Source organism: Lissotriton helveticus, chromosome 7 (genome assembly GCF_964261635.1).
Source record: "Lissotriton helveticus chromosome 7, aLisHel1.1, whole genome shotgun sequence".
Taxonomy (NCBI): domain Eukaryota; kingdom Metazoa; phylum Chordata; class Amphibia; order Caudata; family Salamandridae; genus Lissotriton; species Lissotriton helveticus.
In genome coordinates this window covers 1928815043-1928838140 of record NC_136068.1, presented here as the reverse complement: position 1 = coordinate 1928838140, position 23098 = coordinate 1928815043, and the positions used below count along the sequence as shown (strand labels likewise).

The window sequence follows — 23098 nt, the reverse complement described above, 5'->3', positions numbered from 1 at the left end:
GCTTTCAGGGACTCGCCGCTCTAGGGCACAACCGAGGCGGATCGAGTCCAGGCGGGATGAGGAAACAGACAATGGAGCAAAGTCGTCGCCTGCGTGGGTCAACCAGTTGTTGATGGTGTCCAGTTGGACCGGGGCGGCGAGGCCGATGAGGTTGGGGCTAGAGTTGGCCAGGGATGTGCAAAGAGATGGCATGTCGGCTTTACCCCATTTTCTGACCCAGATGTTCTTAGGGAGAAGGGGTTTGACAGCCGGGGCTAAGGCAACAGAGAAGGAGATTAAAAAGTGGTCAGACCAGGAACAGGGGGAAATGGTAGGTGGAGTGGTGGGAATGTTCAGGGTCCAAACCTGATCGAGCGAGTGGCCAAGTGCGTGAGTAGGGCTGTGGACATGAGGGGTGAAGTTGAGACTGATCATAAGATCAGTAAATTCTTTGGAGGAGGGGCTTTCGGCAGGATCATTAGGCCAATAATTCAGGTCGCCTAGGACTAACACTGACGAGTTGTTTACTACCAGTGTTGCGAGAGTGTCCTGAAGACTAGAAACAAAAGTGGGAGTGGGGTGGGGGGGACGGTAGATGAGGACATAGGTTAAGGGAGTGGAGTGGGAACTAGAACGAATTATCAAGCAGTCGACTTCCGGAATGGGGGGGGGAGGGAAGAATCTGAAAGTGAAGATCAGTATGAGCTATCAGGGCCACTCCGCCGCCTCTCCTGCCCTCCGGTCGATCCGCTCGGATGGTAGAGTATGAGGGAGGTAGTGCGGCTAGGACATTGGGCAGGGAGTCGGCCTTGTACCAGGTCTCTGTTAAAAACAAGAGATCCGGTTTATGGGTATCGATATAGTCAAATAGCTCATACTGGTGGCTGACTGCTGATCGAGTATTAAGAAGCGCGGCCGTGGTGTTAAAGGCCGGAGTGTGGGGGGCAGGTACAAAGGAAGGGGTGGGAGGGACAGTGCGGGGCGAAGTGAACAAACCAGCTGTAGTAGCTGGGGGAATGGACGGAAGACTGGAAAGAAGACCCAAGTGTGTCAGCCGATCGGAGATAGACAGGCTAATGGTGCCGGGGGTCCAAAGTGACAGAAGATCGAGGGAGGAATAAGACAGGAGAGGAACATTAGGAGGTGCCCCTAGCCCCGGCCAGCCGCGGACGGGCGCAGACGGGCTGGACTCTGGCGTGACTCCGGCGCGTCTACGGCGCGCCCGCTGCGCTCGTCCGCTGCGCTGACACATAAGGGACGTTTAAATGGGGAAGCAGCGTGGGGGGAGTGGCGTGGGTGGGGTCGGGCGATCCAGCCCAAGCCAAGATGGCGGCCACGGCTGGTGCAAGCCCGCGATAGAATTAGCTGCCGGCCAGCCCTCACAGCCCCTAGGAAGCAAGGTGGGTGATTAGTAAACCTGTTGATGTTCAGTACAGGTTAATAAATGCATTTACAAACAGCGTTAAAAGTACAAGCGCGCCTCCGCTCTCAATCAGCGTAACAACGCGCAAAAGTTAAAAAGTATAGACGTAGCCCTCAGCTCCTGCTAGCAAGCCCACTGCCACCGGGCTGCTCGCAATCGCTGGGACAACGTCGGAAGTGCTCCTAAATGGGGAAGCAGCGTGGGGGGAGTGGCGTGGGTGGGGTCGGGCGATCCAGCCCAAGCCAAGATGGCGGCCACGGCTGGTGCAAGCCCGCGATAGAATTAGCTGCCGGCCAGCCCTCACAGCCCCTAGGAAGCAAGGTGGGTGATTAGTAAACCTGTTGATGTTCAGTACAGGTTAATAAATGCATTTACAAACAGCGTTAAAAGTACAAGCGCGCCTCCGCTCTCAATCAGCGTAACCGCGCAAAAGTTAAAAAGTATAGACGTAGCCCTCAGCTCCTGCTAGCAGGATCCACTTCAAGAGTGGATTTAGCAAGTAAAGGAGGGACATAAACATTTAGCAGGTTATAATGGCAGCCATCACAAGATCCCTCGACTACAGTGTATCTCTCCAGTGAGTCCGACTTCACACAGGAGACAGCAAGATGGAACGCCCCGTGAAGAAGGATCTCAACCCCTCTCCACCCCTCTGGTTGCTCGGGTATGTCCAGCATGGTATACCCTTATCATAGCCATAATGGCCAAGAAGTGGTATAAGGTGGGTCTTCTCTAGTAGCAGGGTGACCAGAGTGACGTTTTTCAAATCTTGGAACCGCCCCAAGTTTTATACGGTCATTCAGACCATTGACGTTCCATGTCAAGATGCAGTCATCGTGGGATTCACATAAGGTGCAAGTGTTGCTCTGTAAAGGAGAGCATTATGTGGTAACTTGTATCATGTAAAAACTGAGCAAACAAATAACAAAAACCAAGCTCTTTCCCCTTGCCAGTCCCTCTCCCCACACTACCACCCCAGAAGCATCTGTCACCATCCCATAACTAGAACTTAGTGTAAGTTCACTGACGTTCTCCTATTTCAACTTGTATAGGAGTATCATGAAAGTGATGTAATGGTGCTTTCATGTTGAATATACCAGGTCAAAGAAGACAATTATTCAGTAGTCTTCGTGTCCTGTCCTGTGGTTACCTTCTCCAACAGAGGGGATGGCATGTGTTGTTGCGCCATGTCCTGTGTAGGAGAGGGGTTGATGCCAAGTTGATCCTCCTCCGAGTCCAATAAGGCTTGTGCAGTTGAGGTCATGCATCGTAGTCTTTGCAACTTCCTGTTTCTACCAGGTTGCCTTCCAGGTCCCAATCCAGCTTGTTGAGCTGCCAACTCCCACATGGGAGGGGGTCTGCGGGGAGGGTGGGGACTGGTTGCATTTAAGGAGTCTCTTCTCTTTTGCCCAGTCCCATGGAGCCTCCATTGTTTCGAAATAGATGGATTTAGACTCGTGACTCACATTGATTTTCTCTATTGGAACCGAAGGGCACCTAGCTTCTGTTTAACCACCTTCTATGATCTCCACATTTGCTGATCGGTACATATGTAATTTGGAAAGATCATTATGCAACTCGACTGAAATGAGAGCTCTCCCAGTCTGCGTGCTTCCCTAATTATCACATCCCTTTCCCTGCGTTTCAATATCTTCATGATCATTGGCCGTGAGTGAACCCAGGAAGGGGTTTCTGTGCCAAAGATCTGTGAGCTCTTTCAGCAATAAAATAGGTGGAGACTCAATCTGCAGACATCCAATTTGTGATCCCCAATTCTAACAAACTACTGTCCCGAGCCCTCAATCCCTCTGGGAACCCTAGAAAACAGAGGTTGCAGCATCTTACCCTTCTCTCAGATTCTCTATGCGGTTCTCTCGGATTTTCAATATTGTCAAGAGATAAGAGACCATAAAAGTGAGCTCCTGTACTGTATCTTCCATTTCAGCAAAACGTCCCTCTTCTTCCCACAGCTTCCGAGACTCTTGTCAGCAACACCACGAAGATCATGTTGCTGGAAAGCGACCTTGTTGGACATCCTCACTGTAGGGTCACCCTAGATGTTTTGCCTTTACCCTCCACTTTTTGCTGACTTTGTTTTTGCTGGCCTTGGGACTATCCGTACTTTACCACTGCTAACCAGTGCTAAAGTGCTTGTGCTCTCTCCTTAAAACATGGTAGAATTGGTTTATAACCAATTGTCATATTTAATTTACTTGTAGTGTCATGCTGTTCCTAGGAGTCCCCCAGGTCCTGCGTGTTTTGAATGACCTAAACCAGGGCTCGACAAATCCGAAAAATGGTACTAGTCCTGCAGGTCTAGTACCATGGAAAATCCCCTCGACCTGACTCCAGCCCACTTGACCTCAGTCTCTGAAAACGGAGCAAAAGTGACAAGATAACAAGATTTAAAGGCATTTTTATTGCTCATTTCCTTTATGAGCAATAAAAATGCCTTTAAATCATGTTATCTTGTCACTTTTGCTCCGTTTTCAGAGACTGAGGTCAAAAGTTAGTTTGATTTCCTACTCGCCAGAAAGGGCGAGTAGGACCTAAAAATAGCTCGCCCTCATCCATTCTCCCTCGCAAATGCGAGCGGGCGAGTGGATTTGTCGAGCCCTGCCTAAACTGAAGTGTTGGTATCCCAACCGCTTCCAGACACCCCCATTGGATATGTGAGCTGTTAGACCAGCTAGCTCTACAGTGCCACTACCACCCCCTGTGTTCTACCATGGTGTATGTAGTCTCTGACAACCACTGAACATAACAACCCTGATTCCTCAGGGACCGTGGAAAACTGTACAATACGTTTCGCTCAGACACTCGTGCTTGCTTTTCTCAGAAAACACACAGGATAGCAATTAGGACGTTTCAATAAGTATTTATTGGTCCAGCGGCAACCTTGTGTAAAACATATGTGCTGCGACTATAAGGAGACAGAAGCATATGACAGAGATTGCTAGTACCAATATAGTGAATAGTAGATACATTTCTACCACAGTGTTAATAAGATGAACAGAAACAGTTCAGATAAAAACAGTAGCACTTGCATATTCCTAAAATGTTCACCCTAAGTAATTTCCTAAAATGTACCTAGCCTAACATGGATGTGGAGATTTATATGCGTATAGATATGTGTATCTGTAGCCAGGAAACCCACAGGGATGAACCAGCCCCTCACCTGATGGTTTAGAACAAAGGACCCTGCCTCTGCGTCGAGGATGACAACCCGCAAGGGATGTCAGACCGCTTTGTGTCGAAGATTCAGCATACAGGACCCCCGTCTCAGCTTGGCAGGTATTCTCCTCTACTTTGTTGGGGGGATGGTCTTTTATACTGAAGGGGACACTCCAGGGTTTTTTATAGAATCAATATGCTTTTAAAATAATCATGGATGTTTTGAAAACAATCATAAATGTTTTGAAAACAATCACACATTTTCTAAACAGGTGTGATTGTGCACAGCTGGTTGTTGGCCAAGGACGAAATAAAAGTGGTGACCCTTATACGGAATAAATCTGCCGTGCCTGGGGACATGTTTATGTACGTCAGGTACAGGAATTCCGATAGAAGACTAAGAGCCTGTTGTCGAAGAGACAGGAGCAAGCTATTAGGTAAACGGTCACCTGTTTCTAATCATTATTGTCATGTGGATGGGATAAATTTAGGTAGGGGTATACATGATGGGACTAACCTAAAAGACATGACAATAGGTCCTTAGTTCAGTTGTACTACATGTACCAGGGCCTGTACCTTAACTGCTATCAGTGGGCCAGCAGCACTGATTGTGCCACCTACCTAAGTAGCACGGCAGGGTGCCGTGTATTTAAAAGGTAGAACATGTACTTTTAAGTTTTACATGTCCTGGTAGTGAATGGTGTTCACTACTGCAGCGTCTACCTTTCCCAAAGACTTCTAACATTGGAGTTACCTTATTATATTTAATAAGTTGTAATTTCCATACTGGCGCAAGTGCCCAGAACATATTTGGTGTCTTTGGAATTGTAATAAAAAATCCTAACTTCAGGTGAAGTATGCCACTTTTAGTAAGTTTTGACACAAAAAATTGCCGCCCCACTTATTCCATTAGCCCTTGGTTATAGGCAACACATCAACTTTAATTAGATATGTTAGGTATTTTATTTACCTTTGTTTTCAATTCTTTTTTTGAAAAAATCATAACATCTCATGACAGAGAAGGAACACTGCACGTGTAACATATAAATACATCAACTGTAATACAACATTAACCAAATGAAAAAAATCACGAAGTGAGACATACAAGACAACTGTACCAATTTCGAACTGTTCAAAAAAGGCAGGTTAACTTTACAAGCCTCAATGACCAACAATGGACAAATTCTTAAGAACAGTATTAGACAGAATCACATTAGCAGGAGAAATCACAGTGCACAAATGACATGAGTATAAAGCTTTCAATGATCATGAATTGCATCTCCTTTCATGCCGACGCGTTTCGAACTCCAAACAGTAGTTATGGGTTCTCTTCAGGGCTTTGTCATTTTCTGTCTGTACATATGTAAAAGAAAGGTAACAGTGTGTAAGTGTAATTGACTATGGCCTCCTTGTTTTATACTGCTAGTAGTGTACCACATATAAATCCCATAGTACCTTGGTTGTAGCTGTGGTTATCCTATGGGAGTTTGTGCATCTTTGGAACTGCCGTCTACAAGGTAATTAAAATCAAAGTGTCATTTCCAAGTAGCGTTCAACGCTCGCTCAGCGGTAACCTCCTACCAAAACACTGCAAGACGTACCTTTCACTATTTTTTGGTCCGTGTATGGGCCGTCCCTATGGTGCGGTGAAGTTTTTCAGACCTAGGGGGAAGGCGGAGGTCGGGTTACTATCATTGTGCTTCTATCGTAATCTGTCTGGGTATGAAAGATTGTAGAAACAATCCTACCTTATTCGCGTTCACCGCGAGCTTAAGGAGCCACCGGCTCCGTTGTCAGCCGTTTGCACTCGAGTTCTGTTTTGTTTGGACGAATCCCGTGTTAAGTCCCGTGTTGTTCTCTCGAGTCGCGCACTGTTAACAAAATAGGGAATTAGGTTTGTGTCCCTGTGGCGGGAAGCATATGTGTCTACAACCCTCTGTCCCGCTCACCTTGTTTGCCGCGACTTGCTCTCACACTGACTCCGTTCGCTATGGAAGGCGGCAGCCTGGTTGCCTAGTAACTAAAAGCAAACCCAGGACAGTTAGTGTTCTGGGATATGTAGTTCCATGGGAGTGCGCCAATTCACCGCAGATTACGAAGGCATTATTCTGACATCCCCGGTTTTCTACCCTTCAGTCAAGGGGGTCACAACACCCCCCCGTGGAGCCCCACGCAATTATGGCATTATAGCCTAGACACTTCAGAGAGAGAGTTTAATCCATTTTGTGTGCTATTAAATTTTAGAATGAGGTATGCCTCTTTCCTAAGAAGTGTTTCTTCAATATCAATTGGACCTTTATTGCCACTTGGCGTTATTGTCCAGAGTACAGTCCATTTAAAGTCCATTTCGCTGTGGTTTAAATCCAGGAAATGTTGGACCATGGGAGCGCTTACAACTTTTCTCTTGATTCTTGATCTGTGTTGGGTGACCCGGCTGTTGACCTGTTGAGTGGTTTTGCCTATATAGATCTTATGGCAATCGCAAATGATCGCGTATACCACATTTCGTGTTTTACAATTAGAGAAACTGGCATGTTTACATTTGACTCCCCTATGGTCAAACTCGGACCCTTCAATTGTGGAGTCACATGATATGCAATTTCCACACTTGTGGTGTCCCTCAATTGGCTTAAGGCCCCATATTGATAGTAAATCGCTTTTGGGCTTTGGGGTGGATACGTCTGCTCTAATGACGTCCTGGCCAATACTTTTGTTCTTCTTATATGCGAACAGCGGTCGCGGAAAGGGGCATTCAAGTCCATCAAGTAGATGCCAGTTCTTCAAGACTATTTGTCTTACTTTATGTGTGTCTGGTCCGAACGTAGTCACACAGACCAGTCGATCCGTGTCTTTCTTAGCCGTTCTCTCAAGTAAGCACTCCCGGGGAGTATACTGTGCCCTTTTCTTAGAGTTATTTAGTAGTCTCTTAGGGTAACCCCGATTCTTCATCTCATTGCAGAAACGAGTTGCATGTTTTTTATAATCTGTCACCTCCGAGCAGTTTCTCCGTATCCGAAGCAGCTGCCCGTAGGGCAGATTGTCTCTCAAGCTTCTCGGATGTGCACTCCGGTGGTGGAGGATAGTATTTTTGTCCGTCTTCTTTCGAAAAAGAGAAGACTTCAAAAGCCCATCCTTGCAACTTATCTCTAGGTCTAAAAATGTCATTTTCTCATTGTTGTACCTCAACCATTGTTTAATGTGTTTGCTGAAGGGGTTGTTGGTTGTTAAACAATGGTTGAGGTACATCGACGACGTGTGGCTCCTGTGGCAGGGGAGCCGCGCAGATTTGGTGGACTTCCACCTTTGGATTAATGGGAGACATCGCGACATTAAGTTTTCACTGGAGTCCAACAATGAGAAAATGACATTTTTAGACCTAGAGATAAGTTGCAAGGATGGGCTTTTGAAGTCTTCTCTTTTTCGAAAGAAGACGGACAAAAATACTATCCTCCACCACCGGAGTGCACATCCGAGAAGCTTGAGAGACAATCTGCCCTACGGGCAGCTGCTTCGGATACGGAGGTGACAGATTATAAAAAACATGCAACTCGTTTCTGCAATGAGATGAAGAATCGGGGTTACCCTAAGAGACTACTAAATAACTCTAAGAAAAGGGCACAGTATACTCCCCGGGAGTGCTTACTTGAGAGAACGGCTAAGAAAGACACGGATCGACTGGTCTGTGTGACTACGTTCGGACCAGACACACATAAAGTAAGACAAATAGTCTTGAAGAACTGGCATCTCCTTGATGGACTTGAATGCCCCTTTCCGCGACCGCTGTTCGCATATAAGAAGAACAAAAGTATTGGCCAGGACGTCATTAGAGCAGACGTATCCACCCCAAAGCCCAAAAGCGATTTACTATCAATATGGGGCCTTAAGCCATTGAGGGACACCACAAGTGTGGAAATTGCATATCATGTGACTCCACAATTGAAGGGTCCGAGTTTGACCATAGGGGAGTCAAATGTAAACATGCCAGTTTCTCTAATTGTAAAACACGAAATGTGGTATACGCGATCATTTGCGATTGCCATAAGATCTATATAGGCAAAACCACTCAACAGGTCAACAGCCGGGTCACCCAACACAGATCAAGAATCAAGAGAAAAGTTGTAAGCGCTCCCATGGTCCAACATTTCCTGGATTTAAACCACAGCGAAATGGACTTTAAATGGACTGTACTCTGGACAATAACGCCAAGTGGCAATAAAGGTCCAATTGATATTGAAGAAACACTTCTTAGGAAAGAGGCATACCTCATTCTAAAATTTAATAGCACACAAAATGGATTAAACTTTCTCTCTGAAGTGTCTAGGCTATAATGCCATAATTGCGTGGGGCTCCACGGGGGGGTGTTGTGACCCCCTTGACTGAAGGGTAGAAAACCGGGGATGTCAGAATAATGCCTTCGTAATCTGCGGTGAATTGGCGCACTCCCATGGAACTACATATCCCAGAACACTAACTGTCCTGGGTTTGCTTTTAGTTACTAGGCAACCAGGCTGCCGCCTTCCATAGCGAACGGAGTCAGTGTGAGAGCAAGTCGCGGCAAACAAGGTGAGCGGGACAGAGGGTTGTAGACACATATGCTTCCCGCCACAGGGACACAAACCTAATTCCCTATTTTGTTAACAGTGCGCGACTCGAGAGAACAACACGGGACTTAACACGGGATTCGTCCAAACAAAACAGAACTCGAGTGCAAACGGCTGACAACGGAGCCGGTGGCTCCTTAAGCTCGCGGTGAACGCGAATAAGGTAGGATTGTTTCTACAATCTTTCATACCCAGACAGATTACGATAGAAGCACAATGATAGTAACCCGACCTCCGCCTTCCCCCTAGGTCTGAAAAACTTCACCGGACCATAGGGACGGCCCATACACGGACCAAAAAATAGTGAAAGGTACGTCTTGCAGTGTTTTGGTAGGAGGTTACCGCTGAGCGAGCGTTGAACGCTACTTGGAAATGACACTTTGATTTTAATTACCTTGTAGACGGCAGTTCCAAAGATGCACAAACTCCCATAGGATAACCACAGCTACAACCAAGGTACTATGGGATTTATATGTGGTGTACACTACTAGCAGTATAAAACAAGGAGGCCATAGTCAATTACACTTACACACTGTTACCTTTCTTTTACATATGTACAGACAGAAAATGACAAAGCCCTGAAGAGAACCCATAACTACTGTTTGGAGTTCGAAACGCGTCGGCATGAAAGGAGATGCAATTCATGATCATTGAAAGCTTTATACTCATGTCATTTGTGCACTGTGATTTCTCCTGCTAATGTGATTCTGTCTAATACTGTTCTTAAGAATTTGTCCATTGTTGGTCATTGAGGCTTGTAAAGTTAACCTGCCTTTTTTGAACAGTTCGAAATTGGTACAGTTGTCTTGTATGTCTCACTTCGTGATTTTTTTCATTTGGTTAATGTTGTATTACAGTTGATGTATTTATATGTTACACGTGCAGTGTTCCTTCTCTGTCATGAGATGTTATGATTTTTTCAAAAAAAGAATTGAAAACAAAGGTAAATAAAATACCTAACATATCTAATTAAAGTTGATGTGTTGCCTATAACCAAGGGCTAATGGAATAAGTGGGGCGGCAATTTTTTGTGTCAAAGTATTATAAGGTCCAGCCTTCCCCATTTCCTAAGGACCTAACTCCTTTTCTTGTAAAAACTTTTAGTAAGTTGGCACCTTCTTACCTTAGCCATTTAGTGTCTGTAGCGTTTACCTGGATCACATGACTGGGTGTAGTGGGCAGTTGAGCTTTGTATATTGCTCCTATACAGCCACACACAATAGGGAGCTTAGGTGTGCCTGGGTGGGCCATCACTGGCAGGGTGGCAGGGAGGAGCTGGGCACAGCTACCCTTACACTTGAATAGGCTGTGTCCTGCCACCACACAAAGGGCTGCATACCCCTGTAGTTAATCTGGAGCAAGGTCAGGGGAGGCATAATGCCTTTGGACTTTAAAGGGATACCTCCAGAAGAGTCCCCCTCACTTCATAGGCACAACTGAGGGTAACTACTGGACCTCAGACACTAACTCTTCAGTACACTACTGTATCTGTGGATACTCTGTCAGGAAGAAGGACGACTGAGCTGCTGAAGGACTGCCACTCTGCCAGAATGCTGCCCTGCGGGCTTCTGCCTTGCTGGGCTGACCTGCGGCCCTTTTGCCTGGGTGAGAAGAAATAGACCCGCACCCCTTGAAACCAGGACTCCCAGAGTGGCTCCAAGAGCTAGTCTACTGGCCACCGATTCTGAGCCACAGGGAAATAATAGGCTTCCAATCATCTGCACCAGCATGCAGATCCAGCTGCAGCAAGCCCCTGACCCCCAAGTGGTGACCCTCAGATCCGGAACACTTGATGTGGCCTCAGAGAGGCTGAATTTAAGTTTTATGGCTCTTCGTGCCCGTGAACAGGTCTGGTGGCACCAGATCCCGGACACTTGCATAGCCTGGCAACGTGTAGTTCTGTCTGCCCTACCCTTTTCGCTGCTGCATTGACCGCTCGTGTGGAGCAATACCTCGAAGCACTAGCCCGCCCGCTTGCAATGAAACAGTATCTTCACGCTACATGATCTCCAGCCTGCCCTTCGTGCCAAATTGACAACTGTCCGCAGCGCTTCCCTGCTCTTTGCAGTTCCCTCTATCGTGAACGGGGCTGTTGGCGCTGGACTGAGAAGGCACATTTTCAATGGGACTAACCTGAGCCCTGTACTTGACCCATGCTCCATCACGGTCGGTCTGAACTTGTGACTTTCTCCTGGTATCACACTACCAGGTAGCCTCTGTTGGCACTTTGTGCTTTTTGCCGCTATGTTAACCTAAAATCTTTAAATATCCATTACTTTGGTTCTACTAATTACATTTTTGTCAAATATGTTGTGGGCAACAAGGCGGAAGTAATATGCTGTTGAATTGTGACACAGAGACTCATGCTGCTTGATATTAGATATTAAAAGATGTTCACGTGTCGATCATAGATGTAATATAGATATTATTATTCCTTATTGACTGTGAAATGTAATAAAGAATACCTTTACAAATACATTGAGTGTTTTGGACTCATTTTGCTCAAGATATATCAATGGACTTCACTTAATTTTTACTAATTATGTAATGTGCCCTTTTCACTATTTTTTAATGTATTTCTTTGGGAGGTTTTTGGTACGGTTAATCTTGGAAAGTAGGGCCCCCATCTTTGTGGAACGACATAGTGTGCGACAACGTATATCAGAACCGTCCGGAACCAATTTTTTTCTATTTTGGGTGATGGCACCCAAGATGCAAAACCTCTGTACCTGCGGGCACCTCATTGCTGTTGTGATCCTACATTGCACGGCATGTTCCTGCCTGTACACCGTAATGGGTTGTGGCTGTTCAGCCACACAGTGTGGCCACTTTAAGGGACCAATCTCCATGAATAAGAGTCTCTTATGCTGAAGGTGTTATATTCTAATAGAGCAGATGTTTTAAGGGCAGACTCAGCATATGATTGGTTCACCATGGCTGACATCACCTTAGCTACATGAACAAATCACCTGACTGACTTTCTCTTGCCTTATGCGGTTATGAACACTTACCACATACATTTGTCAGGGCTTTGGGTGCATTTGTGAAAAAGAGGATCATTATGTGCCTTTGTTTTCAGTGCTGCATGAACAAGTTTACTTTCCTTAGTAGATGTATTGTCCTGACTCTTCAGGTGTCGCTAAGAGTAAGTATCCACTGCCCGATCCCCAACTGAATCAACCACGGCAAGGCACAGGACACATTGTCGGGCATTGTAAAATAAAAATTGTTCTACTAGACCCGCAGGTTTAGTGACTAGAATAATCTACTGGACCTAATTGAAATGAACAATAATCTAATCTCACATTCTGTGATTCTAAGCCAACATTATGTTCCACTGAGTGGCCTTTTCATTATCACATTTGAGAGCACATTCAAATATATGAGTTTAGCATGTCTGGTATTTCTTGATTTAATAGACTATATATTTGCTCCATGGTGAATAAAAATGTAGTCCACATATAGAGTACACATTGCAAGTTGTTTTTGGTTAAAAAAGTCTTTAGAGTCACAAGATATGGTGTGTCTCCTCCTCGTGGTGTACATTGCTCATGGGCACTGACTCCATGTTAAATGTTATTTCCGTCATTGGTATTGGATGTGCACTGAGTGGACTCTGAAGTCATCGTCTTCCTAACATGATTTTCATCAAGCCCTTTTGGTTACTTTTCCATCTCACGGTGTCAGGTTTCGCCAAGTTGCCACATCATCTTCTATCTGATGTGCACAATCTTCACCAGCACTGAAGACCATGGTCGACTCCTCAAGATGTCGAGCCCAGCTCGCCTTGGGGGCCCTGCACCATTTCCAGTTCCTTGTCACTGGAGAAATCTGTGCATGTCCCCGACAAAGCCTGCTGCCTGTCGTTGCTCGTCTTGCACTCCAGAAGGACCCTTCGGTAGTGAAGAGAATTCCACTTGGCACATTGCAGGAAGATCCCCTCAGCACCCAAGAATAAGAGGAGGTCAGGCCTTCCGGGCTCCCACGCACTGCAACTATCAGCCAGCCCTCAGACTGTATCGTCAAGCAAATCTGACGATGAGCACATAAGGGACATCCACCCAGTGCTAAAGACTTAGCCTCTGGGGAAGACCACGCCCCAGGTCATGAGTATGCCTTGGGCCCCTGAGATTCACTCCTCCAAGCTGAAGCCACATAAAAGATCCCATGTCAGGGCAGAGCAATGTTCTCGAGGAAGTTGGGCATCAAGCCCCGAGCACGGAAGTTAGGACAAGGCCAGCCGCAGGACCCTGCAACCTTTGAGCTCTGTGGCTACAGCACTTTAGAAGTACCCCCAAACACTTAGGGAAACTGGCAATCCCACTAGTTCAAGATGCCTCCAGAACTCAGCAAGGCTTCACTTAGGCCTGTTCATGCCTGCCTTGTCCAAAATACCTATGCTGCCTCTGCCTGTCATTAGTGAAACACAGTGCTTTTATAGGTAACATTGCGGTATGATTGCTGCTTCCTTATTGTAAATTGAATATTGAGTGCCCAGGGCTGTGCATTGCTCTGGTTGGTCCTTTTCTCTGGGCAGCCTCTATCAGGTCAGGTATCCAACCCCTATAGCCAGGAGGTTCCTGGCCCAGGAATGTACCTACTGGTGAAACACTACGTAAAACAGCTAGGCAGTCTGTTGCTTTTCAAATGCTGATATTTTAATAGTCAGTGCATCACTCTTAGTGCTTGGAGGTTTACAAATGCTGCTCTGGTGGAGGCCTAGACACGGATTTCAGTGAAGAGCCCTATTAGTGGTGTTCACTCCCACTTCGCACCCAGTGTGGCTCACGTGAGGGAGCTGGGAAGGGCCAAGAGAGCTCTGGGCAGAGACAGCCCTTTCTCTGCCCTTAAAACAAGGGTCTTTGGTGGCAGGATGTATTGTTTACAGACACCCAGCTCTTCGTCGCCCCTGTGAAGCGCAAGCCAGATACAGGGACCTCTTCGTTGAACCACAGGGAAGTGTGAAAGTAGATTGTGAAGGTTGGGTTTGAGTCTCAGTGAGATACCTCTGAGTAATGCACCGCTCATTCACATTCTCATGCTGTGGCCTTTTCTAATTCTCTGGGTATTAAACGTGTTTTATATTTCTCTGTGAACTAATAGAACATATTTGCTTCATTTCTAGAACCACCGGTTCAAATAAGCATTAAAGGGGAGGTGGAGTCCTTTGCGATGGGCCATCAGGACAGCGGGAGCGCCCGCACCATTAACAGCCCCACAGGTGAGCCAAGAGTGATTTTTTTGTGTAGACAGATCAGTAATAACATCATTTAAGAGACTCTTTCAGGCCAAACCTTGGATAGTGTTTTTAATTTATGATAACCACAATCCATTCACCATGGTGCCTGTCACCCTCCTGATACTGTACATGGATTCACACAAGTCTGATTGGCCTCCTGGACACACACCATGAGTAACACAAGATTAAGAGTTAGATTAAATCACACATAGAGCCACAATTCAGATTTAGTGTGAGAGTGAACTGTTGTTAAGGACCGGTAACAGGAATTCTTAAGGCAGCACCAGCTAGAGACCTTTACCTTTCTGGCCATTACCTCGGCTGTCTTATCTTGACAGGCTTACCTTGTCCTCAACACCTTATCATGACTGCATCAGCATTTAATTAACAATAAGTATACCACTAGCTCACCACCATCTCCTTGTTCTGAGCTTTTAATCATTTCTAATATCTAACACTATCCAGTAATTGATTTTTGTTTTATAGTATTATTTGTAATTCATTTAAAGTAACAAGTGTGTCATTTCACTAATATTATTCATAACCCCAACTCTCACCTTCACCTATTTTAAATATTTAATTATTTTACTATCATTAATTTCATTTCAAATTAAGTTTTTTTCATACCTATCCATACCACCAAAGTTTTAATTTTTAAATGTATTTAGGGAGATCTTTCTCAAAGCTTATTGCTAAGCCAAACGCTCATGTTACATCTGTATTTAAATTAAACTGAATTAATGAAAATGTATTTGTAAGCAGTATGATACCCTTATACTAACCCTAACATTATTCTCAGAGACAAGACTCCTGGCCAGCCAGCCACCCATTGCGGCGCAAGTCACTACTCGGACAAAACCCTCCGCTCCCACCAACTTCGACACTTGTATCTGCACTGCAACCAGGCCTCTCCCACAGGGACTGAAGGTGCGTTCTCCAGACCCCATGGTTACAGAATCACAAGACAAGATAGACCAGCAAACTCGGAGGTGTACTCACCATCATCTACCGCAAGAGCATCAACTGCTCCATCACCTCGCCTCACACCAGCAACTTGCTAGAACACATGGACTTCAAAATCAGCACCTCCAACACCACATCCCTTGGAGGATCTCTGGTATACTGCCCCCTAGTACCATATCCAATGTCAACTACACAATTACAGCCCTCATGGTTGCCTATGGCCCTCATAACACCTTCATTTTGCTCGGCGAGCTCAACATCCACCTAGAGGACCAGACCGACCCCAACTCCACCACTCTTCTGGAAGACCTCAGTGTTTTGGGGCTCTTCCCGTGGATAAACAGACGTGGCCGGGCACCTCCTCAACCCTATCTTCGTAAACTTCTCCACTATCACAGTAGACAAACGCACCCAGCTCACCCGATGGACCATTCCTTTGCTCTCTTCAGCATGCACCTGCCCACCCCCTCCCCCAAACCCCAGTCCCCCCCCCCCGGAACGTCCTACACCCAAACCTCCTGATGGCCAATGGAGCAAAGTCCCTCAAAACATATGGATCTGTGAGCTCTGGTCTCGATGCCCCTCACACCATGACAAGCTAGCATGCTCCATCACGAACCTCAACAAGTGGATCATCTCCTGCGCAGACTCTATGGCTCCTCTGAGAATCACCCCCAACCTCCTCAGGCCACACGCCAAGAGGTACACCGAGGACCGCAGGCTCACGAACCATCACTGCAGACAACTGGACCGATGCTGGCGCCACACCCACTACAACATCGACGTAGGTTCCTACAAATCTGCCCTCCGGATCTACCACTAGCACTTCAAAACCACCAAGGGCTTAGCCCTCACCAGACAGACACACAACAGCTCCAACTCCATCAATGGAATCTTTGCCATCATGAGAGAAGTCACGTTCCCCTCTGCCAGCTCCACGATAAACATCCCCTCCCATGAACTCCGCGCACAACTTCCCCTCAACTACCTTGACAAAATCAATACCATCTACAACAACTTTGCAACACAGATACAGTCTGTAGAATTTATTCCCAGGATCAAAATGAGGGGGTTTTGGCCCATGAATTAACCAGAAAATGCACATCTGATATGTGAACATAAAAATATATGTTCGAGGCATATGAGCTGTAGATTGTAATCTGTAGCATAGATCGCCATCTGGTGTTGGGCTCGGATGTTTGCACTTTGTTGTTGTAGAAGCTTTTAGTCACAAGATAAATGACTCCTCCTTTGGTTAGTAGTGCGCATAGGCATCAACTTCAACTCCAGATTGCTTTTTTCTGCCATCGAGTTCGGATCGGACTTTCTGCGCCCGGGCTTGACACCGTGTTTTTGAAAATAATTTGACACGCAATCTATCATCTTCAACGGTATTGTCTTGTTTGCGTGCCTTCAACGCGCTAACTTTTATTTGTCGACTCCGGTTGTCAACGTGGGACTTTTGGCCTATCGACGCCATTGGGGCCTACGGCTAATGGAAAGAACTCCATTTAAAAAATGCCCCCAGTATGGAGCTAAATTTCTACACCGTGATCATCACCAGGTCTGCAACCTTTGCCTATTGCCAGAACACAAGGAGAAGGATTGCCAAGCCTGTGCTTCTTTTCGATCGAAAAAGACCATTCGTGATCGCCGGGCTTGACGACACGTCATGGCTCAACAAGCAGCACCGGTGCCAGAAGACATCTTCAGTGAAGGCCCCGATGTTCCAGAGGCTGAGGATCCTGAGGAGCTCAAGATCGTCTCCGAAGAGGATGACTCTGGGTCCGATGATATCACGCCAGGGTAACGAGTGAATGCAAAAGCCCCTACTCCTGCCCCACCAGAAAAGCAGAAGGCTCTAGTCAAGACTTTGCCTGCAGGCTCTAGTCGAGACCAGAAGAAAACTTCAGAAGCCCCGCCTCCGGGCCCGGCTCCAAAGAAAAAAGAAGAGCCTTCCGGCAGCTCAGGACTGAGCTAGCTACACATCACTATCCTTAAACCACCTTCGGTGCCGAAATCTAGGATACACCCCATTCCAGTCACCCCCAGAAAGGCCTCGGTACCAAGCTCTTCGGGACCAAAAGACCTTAAGGCCTCGGAACTGGACAAGCATCGGAAATCTTCGGCTCCGAAGAAAAGTTCTGACTCGACGCCACCTTCGAAGCCCACGGAGCATAAAACCCCTTCAAAGGCTCCAGAGACCAAATTAAAGCCACACACAGAACCGAAAAAATCGGCACAGAGAACAGACGACCAGAATGAACTGTTTCGACCAGATCCTGTCGACCCAAGGCAAAAAACATTACAGTTGGACCCTAAAACAGGCCATATTATCACTATTGCAGCAAAAAAGAGGAAATCTGATACTTCACACACCCCTGAGGTGCCTGCTAAGAAGAGAGACTTTGCAACATCACCCATAAGACCCTCTTCTCCTATTCTTCCTGCTAAACCTTTATCTCCTATAAACTCTCCTATACAATCTCCTAGATTATCGCCATGCTCACCCTTCTCACCACAGGATGAGGATGATTTAGGGGGTGGGGACGGAGATAGTAATTATCCCTTAGATGACCCTAATGACGATAACACTACCCCTCCACAGGATACATGGGATGATTATGACGATCCTGCAGATCCTCCAGGCATCCCTGCTCCAGATGCATACCCTTCTAAGCCATCACCCCCTGACGACAATATAAGCTTTAGCCAACTTTTTATTAGGGCTGCTCAGTACCATGGTGTGTCACTACATTCAGACCCCATGGAAGAAGATTTCGTAATGGACACTTTTGATCAGTCCTATAAAGTCATAAACACATTGCCCATGCTTAAAGGGGTAATGAAACATACACCTGACATATTTAAAGACCCTGTCAGGGCCAGGATTCTCAATCCACATATTGAGAAAAAATATAGACTTGCCCCTAAAGATCCCATGTACATCAAGGCACAACTCCCATTAGATTAGGTGACCGTCCTGAGCTCCTCAGAAGCGGTCGCTCCTCACGCTGCTCCCCGCTCACAACCCGGTATCGTAGCGCCATACTGCCAAATTTGCTATTTGCCTTAAATATCAGCTGCCCTTTGCTCGCATTGCCCCTGAAACTATTTGTGCCTTATTTGTACTTGATTGTAACTGCATCGTAGCGCTATATTGCCTGCTGAGCTACGCATTAATTAATAAGCGATTGTGCATTGGTGCCTTCAGCTGATTGAGTTAATTGTGCCTGATTGTGCCGGTGACGCTTCCCTTTTTAGACCGATTGTTGGGGTCCCAGTCTCGTCCTGTTTGGCTCTTGGCTTGCTGCCATTTTGTTGTTGTTTGTTGTTGTGCCTTCCCAGCCCGGCTCTCCACCCCGCTCCCGCCTCCCAGCTGCTCCTCCCTTGCCCCCGCCCCCCCCTATCTACATATGACAGATACTTTAACTCACAGCGTTCACGCGCAGCGGTCGCGCCCCATGCGTGCCGAAGGTGCGCCAAAGGTAAGCCGTCTACGCCCGTCCGCGCCTGGACCGTGCCCAGCGCCAGACCCCCTGGCCCCCGCAAACTCCTCTCCACCCGCATTACGTACGACGCCACAACCCTCTCTGCCCTCAACCCCGGCCGACCACCAAACTGCTACCAAGCCGCCCCAGGACACACCCATGGACCCTTCACCTGCCACTCCTGCAAGTTTGACTGCTTCAGGACCCACTCCAAATCCACAAACTCCAAACAGAGCTCCGACACTAACCACCTGAAATGCATCCTGCTCAACACCCGCTCGGTCCACAGACACGCCATTGACCTTTGGAACCTACTCGACACTACATCGCCGGACGCGCCTTCCTTACAGAAACCTGGATGAACGCCTCATCAGCTCCCGACATCGCCATAGCCATCCCTGACGACTACAAGATCATCCGAAAGGACCGCATCAACCAAACAGGAGGAGGCATCGCCATCGTCCATAAGAACACCATCCGCATCACGACCAGTTCAGACGTTTACCTCGCTACCGCCGAACACCTTCACTTCCAGATCCACACCGACCCCAAGACCACACTCAGAGGCACCCTCATCTACAGGCCACCAGGACCCCGCACACAATTCAGCGAAGACATCACTGACTTCATCAGCCCTCACGCCCTCCCCTCCGAGGACTACATCCTACTGGGAGACCTCAACTTCCACCTGGAAAAGATAAACGACAGCAACACCACCACCCTTCTGGCCAACCTGGCCAACCTCGGACTCAAACAACTTGTTGACACCCCCACCCACTATGCCGGGCACACGCTCGACCCAATCTCCACCTCCAGCAAGCACATCTCCTTCAACCACACCACAGTTCTCCATTGGACGGACCACAGCTGCGTTCACTTCAACTACAAAAAGACCACGACCCACAACCTCCCACAACCAATTTCCCGAAGAAACTGGAACAAAATTACCACCGACCAGCTCTTCACATCGCTTCACCAAAACCCTCCTGCCAAATCATCGGACCCAAACCAAGCAGCCACCAACCTCACACATTGGATCACCCACTGTGCCGATGAACTAGCACCCTTGAAAAACCATCAAATCAAGCAAGGTAGCAAAAAAGCCCCCTGGTTCAACGATGACCTAAAGAAATCCAAAAAGTTCTGTCGCACCCTCGAGAAAGCCTGGAGAAAAAACCCAACCACTGACAACCTGACCACCTTCAAGAACGCTACCCGCAAACACCACCAGCTGATCCGATCCACCAAGAAATCAGCATTCAAGGATCGACTTGACAACAACGCCCACAACAGCAAGGAACTATTCAACATCGTCAAAGATTTTACCAACCCCACCGCCGGCACCAACGACATCACTCCCTCCCAAGACCTCTGCGACTCCCTAGCCTCATTCTTCCACAACAAAATCGCCGACATACATAACAGCTTTGAAAACCAGTTAGGAGACCAGTCCACTCCACCCACCTCCAAACCAAAACCCCCCTCTAACAACCTTTGCGCCTGGAACCCAATCACCACTGAAGACACCATCCGCCTGATGAACTCCATCCACTCAGGATCGCCAACCGACCCATGTCCCCACCACATCTTCAACAAAGCAGACTCCATTATCGCACCCCATCTCCGAGACATCATCAACTGCTCCCTCAACTCCGCTACCTTCCCGGAAAGCTGGAAACATGCCGAACTCAGCGCCCTTCTGAAGAAACCTACAGCAGACCCCACTGAACTTAAGAACTACCGCCCCATCTCGCTCCTCCCATTCCCTGCCAAAGTCATTGAGAAAGCCGTCAACAGTCAGCTCGCCGCCTTCCTCGAATCCAACAAATCCCTCGACCCCTCACAGTCTGGCTTCCGAGCCAAACACAGCACCGAAACCGCCCTCATCGCAGCAACGGACGACATTCGAACACTACTGGACAACGGAGAAACAGTTGCCCTCATCCTACTCGACCTCTCCGCAGCCTTCGACACAGTTTGTCATAGCACCCTCATACAACGCCTCAGCAACGTCGGAATACAAGGAAAAGCATTGGACTGGATCATCTCGTTCTTCGCCGGAAGAACCCAGAGAGTCTGCCTCCCCCCTTTTAGATCAGAGACCACTGAAGTCATCTGCGGAGTACCACAAGGATCATCTCTCAGTCCCACCCTCTTCAACGTATACATGAGTCCCCTCGCATCCATCGCGCGCCAACACAACCTCAACATGATCTCCTACACAGACGACACCCAGTTGATCCTCTCCCTCACCAAAGACCCAAACACCGCCAAAACCAACTTACACGAAGGGATGAAAGAAGTAGCCGAATGGATGAAGAACAGCCGTTTAAAACTGAACTCGGACAAAACAGAAGTCCTCATCTTAGGTTCATCCCCCTCTGCTTGGGACGATTCTTGGTGGCCACCGGCCCTGGGAACCGCACCCATATCTACGGACCACGCACGTAACCTGGGCTTCATCCTAGACTTCTCCCTATCGATGACCAGACAAGTCAACGCCGTCTCATCATCATGCTTCAACATCCTACGCATGCTCAAAAAAATCTTCCGTTGGATCCCCACCGAAACAAGAAAAACGGTCACCCACGCACTGGTCACAAGCCGACTGGATTATGGAAACACCCTCAACGCCGGAACCACAGCCAAACTACATAAAAAACTCCAACGCATCCAAAACGCCTCAGCCAGACTCATACTAGACATCCCCCGCCAAGCTCACATTTCCGGTCACCTTGTAAAAAGTTCAATCGGGTCGGGGACAATCGATATTTGCCCGGCGGTATTGCCTCTGTGACCCTCTAGTTATTAAATCAAATGAAGAGGCAGGCGCTGGAGACTGGAAAGCAGGAAACAAGGTTTTCTTTATTCTCTCCGGAGGAGAACACAACGAAACGGACAGAAGGTATCGTTCTGAGGTGCTCTAACTGTATTTCTGAGGCCTGGCCTCTTATACCCACATTTATGACTTTATTGCAGATTACACATACATGTTAAAGCTTTGATGTACGGAAAAGACATTCTCGGAACTCCCCTTTGGGCCCGTTCCCATACACATTTACAGTTGAAGTCCCCACCCTAGTCACAACAGGTGATGAGCATCGCGCAGCTGGATAATCCGCCGATTCACGGAATGTGGGGGGTTTGATCGGGTCTCATGGGGTGGGGGGCTTTGATCAACCCGGGGATTCTTTGATGGGGGAAGCTTTCTATTGTACGGGGAGGGGCAAGGATGGTATCGGCAGAGCTGGGTGTCGGCTTGGGAACGGGGAGGACAAAACGGGCACACGGGGAAAAAGGGGGTTTGCATCTAAGGGCCGGAGATCATGAAAGGAAAGCAGGGAGGTGTCGCGCTGGGAACAGGATGAGGGCCTGGGGCAGAGCAGCGCCGAAGAGGGGTTTATGACTCAAGGCAGGTGCAAGCAGGGGGTGGTCAGCGTGCAGGCTTAGCGAAGGCAAAGGGCTATGTCAGGGGCCAGCGGCATGCAAAAGGGTTTGTTCTGATCGGGGCATCTTAAAATGGCGGGCGCGCACGACAAAAGTGTGGCATCGGGGGAAGAGGCAAGATGGCGCAGATAATGTTCACCAAACCGTACTAATTTTCCACAGTCCTCCCTTTAACATATTCAAGACATCTTGCTGGTTCATTTTCTACTCGGGTCTATTGTGGTGGGCATGAGAAGGAAAACGGTAGGAACCCTAGATGAAAAATTGTAAACAATACATTTTGAGATTTCTTGTTTTTAGGAGGTGGGCCTATTTGATAAACTTTGATAAACTTTTTCAGCAGGAAAGTCATAGGAATGCAATACAAAAACGGTTCTGTAGCGAGCAGCAAGTACATATCATAACGTGAACTGGCAGGTTATTACATATTTCAGATTCGGATTGGAGCAGGATCAATACAATGGCGGCTGGGAGAGAAAAGAGGCATAGCAAAAACGGTGATTGTGGATGTCAAATGTTCGAAGTTTTACGAGTTCTCATTGTTCTTTGTGGTCTTTCGTTGGCGCTGTTGAGCACCGGCGGTGGAGCTACGAGTCCAGCTCTGTTCTAAGTTCTGCGTTGCAGGGCACGACCCTTTCCTCGCGTTTCTGGTCGGTAAGGTCCTTTTCGCCCTGTGTCCTTTGAGGTGATTGTCAGAAAGTTCCGATGGAAGAAGAGCGTTCAAAACAGTCCATAGGGTAGGTCAGAGGAAAAAAGGGGATGGAGCAAGGCCAAAGTGGGA

General features: G+C 47.5%; 1 protein-coding gene across 7 annotated transcripts in view; it reads left to right on the top strand.

Moving 5' to 3' along the window:
* The window catches only part of LOC144770911 (uncharacterized), a 234749-nt gene that overhangs the window by 116360 nt on the left and 95291 nt on the right, over positions 1–23098 (top strand). For all 7 annotated transcript variants that reach the window (XM_078655713.1, XM_078655716.1, XM_078655715.1 and 4 more), the window contains one exon: positions 14303–14398. In XM_078655713.1, the coding sequence (XP_078511839.1) occupies positions 14303–14398 (96 nt within the window). The remainder of the gene's footprint in view (positions 1–14302; positions 14399–23098) is intronic.